This window comes from Oncorhynchus nerka, linkage group LG1, assembly GCF_034236695.1.
Source record: "Oncorhynchus nerka isolate Pitt River linkage group LG1, Oner_Uvic_2.0, whole genome shotgun sequence".
In the NCBI taxonomy this organism is placed as follows: Eukaryota; Metazoa; Chordata; class Actinopteri; order Salmoniformes; family Salmonidae; genus Oncorhynchus; species Oncorhynchus nerka.
Genome location: NC_088396.1, coordinates 2,343,552 through 2,362,540, shown reverse-complemented (window position 1 = coordinate 2,362,540; position 18,989 = coordinate 2,343,552). Strand labels below are relative to the sequence as shown.

The 18,989-nt window shown below is 41.0% G+C and overlaps 1 protein-coding gene across 5 annotated transcripts in view; it reads right to left on the bottom strand.

Annotated features, from left to right (window-relative positions):
* The window catches only part of LOC115130807 (poly(rC)-binding protein 3), a 154,762-nt gene that overhangs the window by 66,315 nt on the left and 69,458 nt on the right, over positions 1–18,989 (bottom strand). For all 5 annotated transcript variants that reach the window (XM_029662393.2, XM_029662559.2, XM_029662308.2 and 2 more), the window contains exon 5: positions 464–633. In XM_029662393.2, coding sequence (XP_029518253.1) covers positions 464–538 — 75 coding nt within the window. In that variant the 5' untranslated portion in view covers positions 539–633. The remainder of the gene's footprint in view (positions 1–463; positions 634–18,989) is intronic.

Sequence of the window (18,989 nt, the reverse complement as noted above, 5' to 3'; positions counted from 1 at the left end):
CATCACCCAGAAGGATAGCAGCTGAGTCACCGGCAGCCAGCTTGCCAATTATTAACAACAACAATCATTCAAACCACATTCCCTTCTAGCTTCTGTTTGGTTGTGAGATAACATTATAGTGTAGGAGATTACTATTTTTTATTTGAATTTATGTTTTATAAAACGATACAAAACATACACATCCACATGAAAAGATCATACAAACATCCACTACATCACACCTGCCCAGATCCACTAGCACACACACCCATCTCCAACGCCCGCATGATGTTTGCGGTTTAATTTATTTTGTTTTGTCAATGTTTGGTTTTGCAGAAACGGTCTGACGAGATGAAAAGAAAACGTTTATATACTTTATTTCATGATTCCATGTTCTGGGTGAGCTACTGTAATTCAGACATATATCAACTACTATCTAGGTTTCTCTTCCTTAACCACAGATGTAAGACTAGAGATTGCTTACTTTGCCATGCATGAGGAGGCGGATGGTGAGGGTGACATTGAGGCCGCCCTCTGGCTGGACTTTGTTGGGTTCCATACTGGGAGTGGAGGTGAAGAGAGGAGGAGTGTGGTCGTGAAGAGGGTTTCCTCAGGAATGGGAGGAGTGTGATGGTACAGTAGCCAGCCAGTCACCTGGAACACAACAAGGAGATACCAACATACCCAGAAAGGTTAGGTCATTCAATCAACTAATCAAAGTTTAGGTCGAGTGACTAATTTTAGACATGAGTACAAATTCTTCCATACAAACACGACAATAATAACTTTTCATGTTGGGTCCATTTCATTTGGATTTCAGACAATTTAGTAAATAGATGTAATTTCAGTTTACATGAAGGAGATTGTCTATTCTAACATTTAATTTAAAATCTAATTGGGTTTCATTCCAGCCATGTACTGAAATAGCTGGAATTGACTTTGATGCTGGTCTGATCTGCTTGAATAGATATGACGGATCATCTTCATGAGAGTTTATAACACAAGAGGGAGCACCTCTCAAACTGTAATCAGGACAGGCTTCTCAGATGTTGCTACAAGTAGGATCAAATGAATCAATAAGAAAAGTTTTACGACAAACACATGAAATTAGTGACCATCCCAAGTAGATCTCAACACAATCGTACACTTGCTACTGTACTTTTACCATTTTTAAAACACCTTTAACATCCGGCATGGCAGACAGACTTCTCAGGAAGAGGGGGTTTTCAGTACACCAGTGCTGGAAAGTGATTTAAAGCCACAGTCTAAAAATGAGTTCAGCAGCCTTGCTAAGATCCTATAATCATATTTCACAGCACTGTGCTGAAGCTCAAATTGCATAGTGACAGCAAATCCATCACCTCCACACATGGCTATCATCACCTCCACACTTGGCTATGGATTTCGGGAAGGGTTGGAGAGTAACTGATTACATGTAATCACTAACATGTAATCTGATTACGGAAAACAATCGCTGTAACATGAGTTATGTTAACAGTTAAAATATTGTAATCAGATTACAGATACTTTTAAAAAACTTGATGATTACTTATTGGACTACTTTTACATTCATAAGGGATGTTTGTGAAGGGTACTGAGTTTGCATGATCCAAAAGTTATCTTACTGTGTAAAATGTTGGACGGGTAACCAGTTACTGTAACAGAGAAAGTAGCCTACCCAACCCTGATTAGAAAGTTGCCTACTCAACCCTGATTTCGGGGCTTCCAATTTTGACTTCCTCATTTAAGTACCAGGATCAAAGTACAGAAAAAGTGTCCAAGCTCACCTGAAGGCAATACAATGTAGCAGCTTACATACACTACATGACCAAAAGTATGTGGATACCTGCTCGTCAAAAATCGAATTCCAAAATGATGGACATTTATACGTAGTTGGTCCCCCTTTGCTGCTATAACAGTCTCCACTCTTCTAGGAAGGCTTCAACTAGATGCTGGAACATTGCTGCGGAACCTGCTTCCATTCAGCCACAAGATTATTAGTGAGGTCGGGCAGAGATGTTGGGCGGTTAGGCCTGGATAGCAGTCGGTGTTCTAATTCATCCCAAAGGTGTTTGATGGGGTTGAGGCCAGGGCTTTGTGCAGGCCAGCAAAGTTCTTCCACACTAATCTCGACAAACCGTTTCTGTATGGACCTCGCTTGTGCACGGGGGGCATTGTCATGCTGAAACAGGGAAGAGCCTTCCCCAAACTGTTGCCACAAAGTTAGAAGCACAGAATCATCTAGAATGTAGGGTTAAGATTTTCCTTCACTGGAACTAAGGGTACTAGCCCAAACCATGAAAAACAGCCCCAGACCACTATTCCTCCTTCACCAAACTTTATAGTTTACACTATGCATTCGGGCAGGTAGCATTCTCCTGGCATCCGCCAAACCCAGGTCCGTCTGTCAGACTGCCAGATGATGAAGCTGATTCATCAATCCAGAGAATGTGTTTTCACTGCTCCAGAGTCCAATGACGACATGCTTTACACCACTCCAGCCAACGCTTGGCATTGCGCATGGTGATCTTAGGGTTGTGTGCGGCTGCTCTGCCATGGAAACACATTTAATGAAACTGATGACGAACAGTTCTTGTGCTGACGTTGCTTCAAGAGGCAGTTTGGAACTTGGTAGTGAGTGTTGCAATTGAGGACAGACAATTTTCACGCACTACGTGCTTCAGCACTCGGTAGTCCCCTTCTGTGAGTTTATGTGGTCTTTTATACACATCTCAGCAACGATTGTTGCGTAAATAGCCAAATCCACAAATTTGAAGGGGTGTCCACATACTATTGGTGTAAATAAAGTGGTTCTTATTATGACCTATAGTTTCGTAAGGAAATGGCCCCTTCGGAAATGTTGTGATTTCATAGTCAGGTCTTTTTTTGGTTTTGTTCATTTATCGAATGAGAAAGTGTGTGCCAAAACATTGTAACTGAAAATTTAAGAAAGGATGATTGATATTTAAAATGTGTCTTTGAAAGCATAATGGTGCAGCATTACTTCCTTCTCATTATTCCTGAAGAACATCCATTATGAGTGGATGGTGCCCCTTTCTGCCTCCCAGACACAGTGACACATACACCTATACTCTAGGCCATACAGCTCTCTTTGATACTGCGGCGGAGCACAATTGTGTTCAGTTTTAATGGGTCATATGGGTCTTTGATCAAGGGATTGAGAGACTGAAATACGCCATAACTTGCATCTGTTGCAGTCCATCCAGATTTATCAAGGGACAGTGTGTCATGCTTTGACACAGGTGTGGACATGAGTCATTGATGCAAAAATAAATCAAGTTCACATACATTTTTGTGTGATTGAGTTTAAGTGTGTCTGTTAGCACGTGAGTGTATGTATGCATGTGTGTGTGTGCTGCGTGTCTATGCCTGTGTGAGTATTTCTGAGCATAAGATAAAAAGATGAATAGATAGGAAGAGGGTACATGGATGAGTGCTATGATACCAGCCAACCAGTAGTGCTCCCAATCCTATGCAAAATGGGGCATGCTGTACGAACATTAAATAAACTATTTGTTGGTTTTCTCCATCAGTGGACATACAAGAAACATGCTGGATAAGGTAATTGAAATTGGTCATCGAGGGAACAAAATAAACAATGTTTTCCTAAATAAAAATATTTTTCCCAGCTTCCTGTTCCACAGACAGTGGAGTATGTTACGGTCAGTGGAAGTCACCCCTTACCACTCCCTCCTGGCCGTTACCACTGCTTTCAGCCATCTGTGTTTGCCTAGCTTTCTGGTCCGTAACCACTGCAGTTCATTGTGTGGAATTCACACATTCATATATCAGAGTAACACTTCATTTGTAAGTACTGGTCCTTTGTCTATACAACCCCATATCACTCTCTACCACACATCACCACTGCCCTTTAGAAACCTTTTGTGTGGCAGCCACTCTCTCTAGTTGTCTTGACACGCTGACCAGCATAGTCTTCAATATCAAACACAATCACGCTTCATAGCTGGTGCCAGATTTGAACCTCGAACCTCTGCCTAAAAAGCAAGTTGCAGGGTCGGGGTAGGGGCTAAGGGGTCGTTTCTGCTGGACGGACCATGCATTTGAATAAGCTTCTATTTATAATGATAATCCCATCCCATTGCAGTATATGACACATAAAAATGACATCTATTGTTATAATGTTATTTGTGGTGTGTGTAATTTCATGTAATTTGCGTATTTTCCTTGTTGTTATTAGGAGCATTATCTCTCGTGATGTGTGATGTAGAAAGAGGGTCAGGCTTTCCGCTAAAGGGCTTCCGGACCCTTCTTTGTTGCTAGCTGTTAAATCTGATCATGCTTAAAACCTTTTTGGGATAGGGGGCAGCATTTTAACTTTTGGATGAATAGCGTGCCGAGAGTGAACTGACTCCTACTCTGTCCCAGATGCTAATATATGCATATTATTAGTAGTATTGGTTAGAAAACACGCTGAAGTTTCTAAAACTGTTTGAATGATGTCTGTGAGTATAACATAACTCATATGGCAGGCGAAAACCTGAGAAACTGGTTTGAGGATTCTACTATAAAGGAGGTGCTTATGAGACCTGTTTGAGGCAGTGGTCTGGCAGAGTGTCTCAGGCTCGCGACGCACGCTCCCGACAGAGTTAGCTCTCGTTCCAGTGCTTTTCTTCAGACATAGGAATTCTCCGGTTGGAACATTATTGATGTTTTATGTTAAAAACATCCTAAAGATTGATTCCATGCATCGTTTGACTTGTTTCTACGACCTGTAATGGAACTTTTAAAGTTTTTGTCTGGACGAAGTGCTCACGCCTCATGAAGATGAATTACTGGGCTAAACACGCTAACAACAAGTGGCTATTTAGATATAAATTATGGACTTTATGGAACAAATCAGTCATTTATTGTCGAACTGGGATTCCTGGGCGTGCCTTCTGATGAAGATCATCAAAGGTAAGTGAATATTTATAGTGTTATTTCTAACTTCTGTTGACTCCAAAATGGCGGATATTTCTCTGGCTGGATTGGGCTCTGAGAGCCATTCTCAGATTATGCTTTTTCCGTAAAGTTTTTTTGAAATCTGACACAGAGGTTGAATTAAGGAGAAGTCTATCTTTAATTCTGTGAATAACACTTGTATCTTTTATCAATGTTTATTATGAGTATTTCTGCAAAACCACTGGATGTTTTGGAATCAAAATATTACACACGTAACGCGTCAATGTAAACTGAGATTTTTGGATATAAATATGCACATTATCGAATAAAATATACATGTATTGTGTAACATGATGTCCTATGAGTGTCATCTGATGAAGATCATCAAAGGTTAGTGATTAATTTTATCTATATTTTTTCTTTTTGTGTGTTTTTTTGACTTGGCAGTGATCTAACATGATCATATGTTGTGCTTTCGCTGTTAAGCATTTTTTAAATCGGCATGATGGGTAGATTAATAATGCCTGGTCAAACTGCTACCCAAATTGTATTTTTTCCTTTTCTCTCTCATTTGTTTGTTGAAACTGAAATTCTGTTGACAGTATACATGTAACCACACCAATCTACACCAAATCCCAATTATGTGAAATCACCTGGGACTGGAAGTCAAGTAATGTAACAATTTCATCTGCAAAGATCACTATTGTTGTAAAATAGTCACTTCTTTTCTAGTGAGGGTTTGTTACAATCACCCTCAATGCATATAAACATCAAAGTGTATTTGATTCATAACTAGCTCTCGTTTTTTCTGCTGTTTTCATGGACACAGCGAGTCAGGACTGTGTTAACAACAAATTTCCAGCGATGCAGAATTAACTTAGGGCTATCATCTCTTTTCCCCATACCAAAGAACCCAAACATGACCCTTCTCACTAATCTGTCTCGATAAAAAACAAAAAATTGAATTGAGATTATGAATCGAAATCTAACTGAGACCACAGGCTCTTTTATTAATTAGTTTGAAACTGGGAAATGTTTTTTCTATCCTCACCTGATAGGAAAAATATTGTGTTTGAATGAGCTTACTATTGCAAGAAGGTAATCTATCCGCTATCAAACTGTTCAGTGGATCAATGTAGGCAATGTAATGAAAATAATGCAGGCTCCCTCCTCAAAAATAATTTATGAATAAAGTAATGAGACATTGAAGAGGACACAAGCCAAACAGGGAGATGACCGTCAGTAGGCTTGATTATCTCTGAATGCTTTATTATTTATTTTCTCTGTGGCATAACTCAAGATGTGGATTTTGACAGTGTATTCTATTGGTGGTCTACTCTGCACCATTCGATGTAAGCCAATGAGAAGCCTGTTTCCTGGCCATTTTGCTGAGATATTGTAATTGTTGGGTTCGAGGTAGCACCCTTTAAAAAACATTGAATGCCACACAGTATTTTACAAAATAGTAAAAATGATCTCCTTTAAAAATCATGGACATCAAATAGCCACCGATCTTGCCTTCGATCTTAAAACCTGGCTGACAATTAGTATAGTCTAGGTCCGCAGATCAAGTTCTTCTAGGCTGAGCTCAAGGGAACTTGACAGAGAGACCTGGCTAGATCGAGAACCATGATTTATCGTATTAGCCACATCACTACTCATGTAAGGGGATAAAAGACTGCAGTGTAACAGGAAGTGACAGTGTTTATTAGCAACACTGTTGCTCATGTGAGATTTCAGGGTAAATTACCGACTGGGGGCATGAGGCCTTTTCCCCCCTCCTCTCACAAACCCTCCTCAGCTATAACCCACAATGCACTGCATACAAGAAGAGACCATGTTACGGATACAGTTATCCTGTGTGTGTGTGTGTGTATCCTGTGTGTGTTTCTTTTCTCTCCTTCTCCCTTCACAGGTGAAAATCATCACTCCCCAATCAGTCAACAATCAATCATCAATCAGAAGACACACCTCCTCCTACTTCCTATCCTATCACAGTTCCTTCCCCATGGTTTAAAAACCCCATCATTTGTTTGTTCTAGCTCAATCTCTCTGTAAATGCCATGTCTGTAGGTCTCTGTGTTTCACTCTCGCTTTGTGTCTTAACCTCTCCTTTGTTTAAGCACCTCCATAGCACTTTGTCATCACCTGTGAGTATTGTTTTTGGTTATGGTGTTTGTTTGTTGCTGGTGGGAAAAGGGGGAAACCAAGACAAGTCGCCCATGGGCATACACTACCCGTAGGTGAACTTTGTTAAATACACTAGTTAGAACTGGGCGGACCACCCACTGTATTTTTGGTTAGTTAGTTAGCTGTTGTTAAAGTAGGCTAGTCTAGCCCAGGGGTGTTTTTGAATAATTATTGTTTCTTTCCTTGGGTCCAGCTCAGCCCCTTTTCCTGCTCCCCCCATTACCGTGTGTTTATAAATAAACCTAGAGTTTGACGGTAGATTTCTGTTGTCGTGGTTATTTTGTGCACACTTTTACTTTGTCACAATAATAATTTGCATGAGTTATGTTACGGGTCTCATTACCATCCCCCCTAGACTGTCGGGCCAAAAGGGATTCGTAACAGACCAAATAGGACCAAAAAAGGAGATGATGAGGAAAAAGTAACAGAAAGCGGAAAGGAGGAATGTGGGAAAAGGGTGCTTGGGGCCACCATCCTGCTTTCTCTCCACTCCAAATTGTGGTTTCTCTGAAAGGATGACACAGATATTAGCAGAAACAAATTGCTTTCCCCCCACATGCTCAGTGTAGACAGTCCATTCAGACAGAATATGAAAAGAGCGGAACTACTTTTTTCATGAAGACAACTCATGTACATGTACCAAACAAAGCACTTCTATTAAGGAACGCGTAAACTGAGCTTGTTATACACTGGAGGTGGTAAATACCTTCCTCTCCTTGAGCAATGAACTACAGGTAACTGCCAAAATAAAGGAAACTCATAAAGTGTCTTAATAAGGCGTTGGGCCACCACGAGCCAGAACAGCTTCAATGCACCTTGGCATAGATTCTATTAGAGTCTGGACCTCTATTGGAGTGATGCGAAATCATTCGTCCACGAGAAATTCCATAATTTGATGTTTTGTTGATGGTGGTGGAAAACGCTGTTTCAGGCGCAACTCCAGAATCTCCCATAAGTTTTCATATGTGTTGAAATCTGGTGGCTGACGGCCATGGCATATGATTTCATAATTTTCATGCTCATCAAACCATTCAGAGACCACTTGTGGATGGAGACATTGTCATGCTATGGAGACATAGCCATAGTGGCCAAAATAATGGCTTGCCCAGCATTTTGTACATGACCCTAAGCATGATGGGATGTTAATAGCTTAATTAACTCAGGAACCACAACTGTATCACTCATTTACTCAAGCTTTTCCATTATTTTGTCAGTTAACTGTACATCATATGGCCCACATAAAAATAATATACCATCAGGCTATATTTTCTGTTACTCATGCCACTCTTTCATAAATAACAGATGTGATATGGCGATGAAAATACAGTATATGAATGGTATGTCACATGCGCCGAATACAAGACCGTAGAGTGAAATGCTTACTTACAAGCCCTTGTCCTGTAGTCCACAATCATCTCCTTTGTCTTGATCACGTTGAGGGAGAGGTTGTTATCATGGCACCACATGGCCAGGTCTCTGACCTCCTCCATATAGGGTGTCTCATCATTGACTGTGATCAGGCCTACCACTGTTGTGTCGTCGGCAAAGTTAATGATGGTTTTACACTTGTGCCTGGCCATGCAGTCATGGGTGAACAAGGAGTACAGGAGGGGACTGAGCACGCATCCCTGAGGGGCCCCCGTGTTGAGGATCAGTGTGGCAGATGGGTTGTAAACCTACCCTTACCACCTGGGGGAGGACCACCAGGAAGTCCAGATTCCAGTTGCAGAGGGAGGTGTTTACTCCCAGGGTCCTTAGCTGAGTGATGAGCTTTGAGAGCACTATGGTGTTGAAATCTGAGCTATAGTCAAAGAATAGCATTCTCACATACTGTATGTGTTAATTTTGTCCAGATGGGAAAGGGCAGTGTGGAGTGCAATAGAGATTGCATCATCTGTGGATTTGTTGGGCGGTATGCAAATTGGAGTTGTTCTAGGGTTTCTGGGATAATGGTGTTGATATGGGCCATGACAGCCTTTCAAAGCAGTTCATGGCTACAGACTTGAGTGCTATAGGCTGGTAGAAAATTAGGCAGGTTACCTTAGTGTTCTTGGGCACATGGACTATGGTGGTCTGCTTGAAACATGTTGGTATTACAGACTCAGTTAGGGACAGGTTGAATGTCAGTGAAGACACTTGCCAGTTGTTCAGCTCATGCACGGAGTACACGTCCTGGTAATCTGTCTGACCCCGCGGCCTTGTGAATGTTGTCCTGTTTAACGGTCTTACTCACGTTGGCTACGGAGAGTGTGATGACAGTCGTCCGGAACCACTGATGCTCTCATGCATGTTTCAGTGTTGTTTGCCTCGAAGCGAGCACAGAAGTAATTTAGCTTGTCTGATAGGCTCGTGTCACTGGGCAGCTCGTAGCTGTGCTTCCTTTTGTAGTCTGTAATAGTTTGCAAGCCCTGCCACATCTGACGAGCATCGGAGCTGGTGTAGTATGATTCAATTTTAGTCCTATATTGACGCTTTGCCTGTTTGATGGTTCGTCTGAGGGCATAGCAGGATTTCTTATAAGCGTCCGGGTTAGAGTCCCGCTCCTTGAAAGCGGCAGCTCTAGCCTTTAGCTCAGTGCGGATGCTGCCTGTAAACCATGGCTTCTGGTTGGGGTATGTACATACGGTCACTGTGGGGACGACCGCATCGATCATCTTATTGAAGAAGCCAGTGACTGATGTGGTGTACTCCTCAATGCCACCAGAAGAATCCCAGAACATATTACAGTCTGTGCTAGCAAAACAGTCCTGTAGGTTAGCATCTGCATCATCTGACCACTTCTTTATTGACCGAGTCACTGATGCTTCCTGCTTTTGTTTTTTCTTGTAAGCAGGAATCAGGAGGATAGAATTATGGTCAGATTTGCCAAATGGAGGGTGAGAGAGAGCTTTGTAAACAGACTTGGTGCCAGCAGCGGTTTGTGGTGGTAAATAGACAGCTACGGAAAATAGAGATGAAAACTCTCTAGGTAAATAGTGTACCCCTTGTCTTATGGAAAGCAGCTGTTCTATCTTGGCAATGCAGCGTAAACCCCTTTTATCCATATTGCGTTCAGCCACGACTCAGTGAAATATAAGTTATTACAGTTTCTAATGTCCTGTTGGTAGGATATTCGTGATCGTAGCACGTCTAGTTTATTATCCAATGATTGTACGTTGGCTAATAGGACTATGGTAGAAGCAGATTACCCACTCGCCGTCGGATCCTTACAAGGCACCCCGACCTACGTCCCCGATATCTCCGTCTCTTTCTCTTGTGAATGACGGGGATGAGGGCCTTGTCCGTTGTCTGAAGTAAAGCCTTCGCTTCTGACTCGTTAAAGAAAATGTTTCGTCCAGTACGAGATGAGTAATCACTGTCCTAATATCCAAAAGCTATTTTCTTTCATAAGAGACGGTGGCAGAAGCATTATGTACAAAACAAGCTACAAATAATGCAAAAAAACACACAAAATAGCAGAATTGGTTTATTAAGAGCCTGTAAAATGGTATCCACATCCACTGATAGTGTATAGCCTGACTGCTCCAGTGCTCAAATACAGTGCATTCGGAAAGTATTCAGACCCATTGACTTTTTCCACATTTTGTTACGTTACAGCCTTGTTCTAAAATTGATTAAATGAAAAAAATTCCTCAGCAATCTACACACAATACTCCATCACGACTAAGTGGAAACAGGTTGTTTGATATTTTTTACAAATGTATAAAAAACCCTTGAGAGAGGTGACCAAGAACCCGATGGTCACTCTGACAGAGGTCCAGAGTTCCTCTGTGGAGATGGGAGAACCTTCCAGAAGGACAACCATTACTGCAGCACTTCACCAGTCAGGCCTTTATGGTAGAGTGACCAGACGGAAGCCACTCCTGAGTAAAAGGCACATGATATAGAGTTTGCCAAAAGGCACCTAAAGGACTCTCAGACCATGATAAACAAGATTCTCTGGTCTGATAAAACCAAGATTGAACTCTTCGTCCTGAATGCCAAGTTTAACGTCTGGAGGAAACCTGGCAAAGATTAACGGAGTAAAGTACAGAGAGATCTGTGATGAAAACCTGCTTGAGAGAGCTCAGGACCTCAGACTGGGGCAAAGGTTCACCTTCCAACAGGACAACGACCCTTAGCACACAGAAAAGACAATGCAGGAGTGGCTTTGGGACAAGCTTCTGAATGTCCTTGAGTGGCCTAGCCAGAGCCTGGACTTGAACCCGATCGAACATCTCTGGAGAGACTTTAAAACAGCTGTGCAGTGACGCTCCCCATCCAAACTGATAGAGCTTGAGAGGATCTGCAGAGAAGATTGAGAAAACTCCCCAAATATAGGTGTGCCAAGCTTGTAGCATCATACCCAGGAAGACTCAAGGCTGTAATCGCTGCCAAAGGTGCTTCAACAAAGTACTGAGTAAAGGGTCTGAAAACATATGTAAATGTGATATTTCAGTTTTTATAAATATGTAAAAATGTGTAAAAACCTGTTTTGCTTCGTCATTAAGGGATATTGTGTGTAGATTTATAAGGGGGGAAAAATGCTTGAATTAATTTTAGAATAAGGCTGTGACGTAACAAAATGTGGAAAAAGTCAAGGTGTCTGAATACTTTCCGAATGCATTGTATTTGGTAGCCTAGAGACAGATTAGTTTATCTTTTTAGCAGGAGCCATTTGCTTTCCAACCTGTGTTTTCCAGCGATTATATTTGAAAAATTGCGAAAGGCCGGTTTTGGCTGCATGCTGTTCACGTTCACTGACAGATTTGCCGCATATTCCAGACTGGAGGCATGCCTTGTGATTGGGCTACACACAATGCACAACTAGGCAACTTTTAAAAAATAAGCTATTGATCCTCTGTGGCTAAATTATAGGCCTACTCCTGGTGTAGTATTCTGAATTATTTCATTTTTTTCTGTAGAGACAACAGTAATAACTTTGGCAAATGTAAGTGCTGCAACACTTCCAGCACCCTTCCCACGGCTATGATTCTAAAAGGATATTCATGATGAAGCGCAACGCTGGAGAGATGAGAGTTGCAGAAAGAGGTAGATAGATCATAGAAAGTGAATCTCATTCTAGTTCTGTGAGAGATACAGGCACGTACAATTGGCCCAGCGCCGTCCGGGTTAGGAGAGGGTTTGGCAGGCCGAGATTTCCTTGTCCCATCGCACTCTTGTGACTCCTGTGGCGGGTCGGGCATGTGCATGCTGACACAGTCGCCAGGTGTACGGTGTTTCCTCCGACACATTGGTGCGGCTGGCTTAAGTAGGCATTGTGTCAAGAAGCAATGCGGCTTGGCTGGGTCGTGTTTCGGAGGATGCATGGCTCTCCCGAGTCCGTACGGGAGATTCAGCGGTGGGACAAGACTGTAACTACCAATTGGATACCACGAAATTGGGGAGAAATAAGAGCAAAAAAATTGTAATTTAGGAAAGAATTATATATATCTACGTGTTTTTTTTTTCTGTCTCGCAGGCTGGATTGAAGTGCGTACTTTGTCCCCCCCTTGGTCTATAGGCTAAAATGTTGTGCAAACCATGAATCCGGGCCAACACAAATCAATTCTTAGAGTATCAGGCATGTTTTCACAAGGGCAGGAGAACTTACATGATTGCTTTATTATAATTTTTACATTACAAACAGTGAAAATAATTGTTCATACAAGGAGAGGTACCAGACAGCCCTTCCTAATCCCTAGTATGGGACTCAAGAGGCTTCATCTCTCTCATTGCTTGAGCTTGGCTTTCTCAGTGAGCAACAGGCCCCTATCTCAAATGAACACAAACCTCCTTTAAAGGCACTGGATCCCTCTCTGAATGACTGTGTATAACATATTGACAGCATGTGAATACCATTGTTTCTATAAAGGTCTCAAGCCAGGAATTTGTTTTCATAAAAAAGGAGGACCAGTACCGCTTTGTTATAGAATTATGTAAATTAAACGTGATGACTACATTCTTACTTGTGGCTAAATAAATTTGATTTTACTTTATTTATTTATTACAATTCAGATAATAATACATGACATAGATAATAACCAGTCATCATACTAATGGTGGCTTTTTGCAGTTTACCGGATTTGCCATTTTAGCAGAACATTCACCACTCTCTCAAATGGCTAACTCTGCCCTCTTGCAGCACATGCCTAGGTCCTGAGTAACGAAACAATCTACCTCAGCTCGGAGTCGGCTCAAATAGGCATTTATAAACGCTTCTGATGGTGTGTTTGTGTGATGCCGGACAAAGGCCATTTTCAAACAATCCCACGACTACTGCTGTGTCTAGCCGCCAAAAAAACAAAAAACAAATCTCAGAGAATGAGTGCACAACTGGCAAATAATCGCTTTTACTGTCTATATGTGAGTCAGTCAGGTGGCTTGCTGCCGGCAGAAACCTTTATTGCATTAACGTTGAAGAGCTCTGGCTAGTAGTACTTTGCCAGCTAGAAGGATGAAGGTAGAAGCTAACATTCAACAGAGCCTTCCTCAGTAGGAGCAAAAAGTAAGCTACTTAAGTTCTCATAATAACTCCTTGCTCGTACACACTTTTTTAGTTCTGCCCACAAATTTTCTATAGGATTGAGGTCAGGGCTTTGTGATGGCCACTCCAATACATTGACTTTGTTGTCCTTATTAAAGGCACCTTCAGCTTAGTGTATGTAAACATCTGACCATCTGGAATTGTGATATAGTGAATTATAAGTGAAATAATCTGTATGTAAACAATTTTAGGAAAAATTACTTTGTCCTAACCGACTTGTCAATACTATAGTTTGTTAACAAGAAATTTGTGGTGTGGTTGAAAAATGAGTTTTAATGACTCCATCCTAAGCGTTTGTAAACTTCCGACTTCAACGGCATAGCCAGGAAGAACTTTTGGACATCATAGAGGCGGTAATTCACCAGCATTGCCAGCATTATGACCAGTAATACGACTTTCTCGAATCGGATCCTTTGTTCGTACCACCAGGGCAATTGAATTGATTCCAGAGGCTGATCCAAAATACCTCCGGAAGAGAAGAGGTGCTAGGAATGGACTTCTAGTCCGACTCAGGAGTAAGACTCCCACCACTACAGAGTATATTACTTGCTAATGTTCAGTCTCTGAATAATAAAGTTCACGAGCTCAGGGCTAGGATTTCCTTCCAGAGAGTCATCAGGGATTGTAACATACTCTGTTTCACGGAAACATGGCTCTCTTGGGATATACTGTCTGAGTACTTACATCCAGTTGGGTTCTCAGTTCATCGCATAGACAGGAATACATATCTCTCAGGGAAGAAGAAGGGCGGGGGTGTATGTTTTTGATTAACTACTCGTGGTGTGATTGTGATAACATACAGTAACTCAAGTCCTTTTGTTCACTTGAACTAGAATACCTCACAATCAAATGACGACCGTATTACCTTATAGTCACAACCTTGTATATTCCCCCTCAAGCCGATAGCACGACGGCCCAAAATGAACTTCACTAGACTTTATGAAAACTGGAAACCATATATACTGAGGCCGCATTTCTTGTAGCTGGGGATTTTATCAAAGTTTTATTGAAGCAAACGCCACCAAAGTTATATCAAGACATTGACTGTAGTACTGGCGCTGCTAAAACACTAGACCACTGCTACTCCAACAAGGCCCTCCTCTGCCCTCCCTTTGGGCAAATCTGATCACAACTCCATTTTTCTTCTCCCTTCCTATAGGCAGAAACTCAAACAGGAAATATCCGTGCTAATGGTTATTCAACGCTGGTCTGACCAATCGGAATCCATGCTTCAAGATTGTATTGATAACTTTGACGAATACACTGATATGGTGACTGACTCTATCAGGAAGTATATAGAAGATCTTGTACCCACTGTAACTGTTACAACCTGCCCTAACCAGAAACCGTGAATAGATGGCCACATTCGCGCAAAACTGAAAGCACAAACTGGAAATCAAGCAGGCAAAACGTCAGTGTACAGTGGTTCGTCCTTTAAAAGTTGCAGCATACTGAGGCTCAGCTTGCATGGTACCGCAGAATTCTATGGCACGTTATTTAAGTGTGAACCACTGGTACAGTTAATCCTAGTTAGTGCTAGTTTGACCATCAGAGGGCATCTTTGAGAAGCATTTGATAGCATTCAATAGTGGCTGTACTAGAGAATTTAAAACATTTAGTTTTTTAAACATATAACATGGGACAGATTTTAAGAAACTTTGCTAATTTATTTGATTAAAATTATGGTGCTTTAATTCTGGTGCTTCAATTCCCCAATGGGGAGGTGTCACGCCCTGGCCATAGAGAGGCTTTTATTCTCTATTTTGGTTAGGCCAGGATGTGACTAGGGTGGGCATTCTATGTTCATTTTCTATGTTTTGTATTTCTTTGTTGTTTGGCCGGGTGTGGTTCTCAATCAGAGGCAGCTGTCTATCGTTGTCTCTGATTGAGAACCATACCTAGGTAGCTTTTGCCCACTAGGTTTTTTGTGGGTAGTTGTTTTCTGTTTTTGTGTCTGCACCAGACAGAACTGTTTCGGTTATTCCCTTTGTTATTTAGTGTTCAGTGTCAATAAAATAACATGAATACTTACCACGCTGTGCTTTGGTCCTCACCTTCTTCCACCAACAACCGTTACAGTAGGATGTCATTGTAAATAGGAATTTGTTCTTAACTGATTCCATGTGTGTTATTTCATAGTTGTGATTTCTTCACTATTATTCTACAATGTAGAAAATAGTAAAATTAAAGAAAACTCCTGGAATGAGTAGGTATGTCCAGATTTTTGACTGGTACTTGCTTGATTAATTTGAATAATATTATGGTGTTCCTCTACTCCAAGAAAAACAAAAAGCCCTCTGGGTTTCCGTTAGGATGGAACGGAAAAAATGGCGCTGTACAACGTGACGGTCAGGAGTAGGCTACAGTACTGGGCTATTTAGCTAAAGAATTCCTGTGTCGTGCAGGCATGCGGGAGACCGGGGATCAATTCCCTGACGAGGAGGCCGGCCGCCACCGGGAGACCCATGAGGCAGCTTTTGGTTTTAATTTAGAATCTTCCAATCCTATATATGTAATTTTTGGTGGAGAGTCACGTCATATTTTTCGATATACTGTAGGCCTACCGTAGGCAACATGAGTCTCACTAGTGTTGAGTAATGTGCTGTTAAAAGTGGTGTAGATCTTATTTATTTAAAGAGCATATTGAAGTTCAAAGCAATAGGTTTTGAAACAATAGAAGTGCAAATGGGTTGCTACAAATGCAGGTTCAATACACGTGCCGGCCGCCACCGGGAAACCTATGAGACGGTTTTTGGTTTTAATTTAGAATCCTCCAATCCTCTATATGTAATTATTGGCGGAGTGTCACATTATATTTTTCAATATGCTGTAGGCCTACCAATAGTGTCTTAGACAGCTGTGCCACTCGGGAGGCCCCATCCACAAAGTATCAAGATACAGAGAGGTGTTGGTAAAGATATATTGTCCTGCTAATAGCCTGTAATGGGCTATTATAATACTGTACATGGTGTCCAGGTCAGGATAACCAAAACATTTCTGTATTAAAGACTATCATAAAAAAATTGGGAACATAACTTATTAATTGTGATCCAAAGCCATGAATGAGTGAGTCACTCAGCTTTATGTAGCTGCCAGGCTAAATGACTATGCCATCAACTTGATAATATATATAACAATATTTTGGAGGTTATTTTGTTTTCAAAAACACTAAAGTGAGCGATTGTAATTTGAATAAGGCCAAAATAATATTTGCAAAGGCCAAAACATGTATTTATGTTTTTAGAGGGAGAGAAACGCTGGGCTAATTGTGTGCCACCCAACAGTATGGGAGTCTCAATCACGGTCCGATGTGATACATAATAATAATAATTTTTGTTGTATTATTTGTTTTGTCTTTTCTGGTGGATTAAACTGAAATTGCAACCAATCACGGTAAGAAATACATTTGACAATATAATTCTCACCCTACCCTCCTTCTAGGCAAGTTCATTGTCCGGCTACCTGCTAATAGCCATAATGGCACTGTACAATGCCACCATATGTTTGAACAAGCATTTTCCAGGAAGCAACAATTTGTTTACCTTCATTAGACAACTTTGTTCCAATAATTCTGTAATTCAGCTATATTTATTCCCATAGTAAATTGTTAAGGATCCATAACTAAATAAACATCAGCACTTTAAAGAGTATTTTTATCATTATTTTATTAAGGAAAGCATAAAGATGCTGATGAAGAAATATAGTACTTATACAGTATATTGTACTGTATTGCATCTTGTTTACATCTGGTTTACATTCTTTACTGTAACCACAATGTCACAAAGAATTTGTATCTACCTTTCCAATTACTTTTAGAGTTTGGGATTAATTTGATTAATATTATGGTGTTTCTATTACTAGAAAAAAAAGAAAAAAAAAACTCTGGAATTCCGTTAGGATGTAACGTAAAATATGGCTCTGCACATCGCTGCTAAAATAGTTGTAGGCTGCTGCTTCAAATCCTATTGCTTCAATATGCTCTTTAAATAAATAATACCTTCACCCCTTTTAACCTTTTTGGGATAGGGTGCAGCATTTTCACTTTTGGATGAATAGCGTGTCCAGACTGAACTGTCCCCTACTCTGTCCCAGATGCTAATATATGCAGTTTCTAAAACTGTTTGAATGATGCCTGTGAGTATAACAGAACTCATATGGCAGGCAAAAACCTGAGAAGAAATCCAAACAGGAAGTGAGAAATCGATTTTCATTGAAATCCCAGTGAGATATCAATGAGGATGCACTTCCTAAGGCTTCCACTAGATGTCACCATCTTAAGAAACTGGTTTGATGATTCTGCTATAAAGGTGGGACTCATAATAGCTTTTTGAGTGAGTGGTTTGGCAGAGAGCCTCAGTCTCATGACGCGCGCTCCCGACAGAGTTTGCTCTCGTTCCAATGTTTTTCTTCAGACTATGAAATTCTCCGGTTGGAACCTTATTGATGATTTATGTTAAAAACATCCTAAAGATTGATTGCATACATAATTTGACTTGTTTCTACGGACTGTAATGGACCTTTTCAAGTTTTTGTCTGGAGGAAGTGCTCGAGCCTCATGAAGATGGATTACTGGGCTGAACACGCTAACAACAAGTGGCTAAATGATGGGCTTTATGGAACTTTATGGAACAAATCAGTCATTTATTGTCAAACTGGGATTCCTGGGAGTGCCTTCTGATGAAGATCATCAAAGGTAAGTGAATATTTATAGTGTTTTTTTTTAGCTTCTGTTGATGCCAAAATGGCAGATATTCCTCTGGCTGTTTTGGGTTCTGAGCGCCGTTCTCAGATTATGCTTTTTCCTTAACCTGTTAGTTCTATAGGGGCAGTATTTCATTTTTGGATAAAAAGACGTGCCCGTTTTAAGCGCAATATTTTGTCACGAAAAGATGCTCGAATATGCTTGGAATTGATAGCTTTGGAAAGAAGACAGTCTTACGTTTCCAGAAATGCAAAGATTTTCACTGTGAGTCCCTTAGAACAAATGTTTCGGGCAAAACCAAGATGTATGACCGACCAGGAAATGCACAGGATTTCTGAGGCTACGTTTTCCATGATCGCCTTATATGGCTGTGAATGCGACAGGAATCAACGGACTCTTTCTCTTGTTTCCCCAAGGTCTCTGCAGCATTGTGACGTATTTGTAGGCATATCATTGGAAGATTGACCATAAGAGACTACATTTACCAGGTGTCCCGCTAGGTGTCTGCGTGGCAATTGGTGCGCAAAAGTCAGGTCCCGGTATTTTTCCATTCAAATCTCAGAACAAACCAGGCTACAAGGACGGTGCTTTCAATGGAGAGAAATATGACAAACCACCTTCAGGATTGATTCAAACAACGTTTTCCATGTTTCAGTCAATATTATGGAG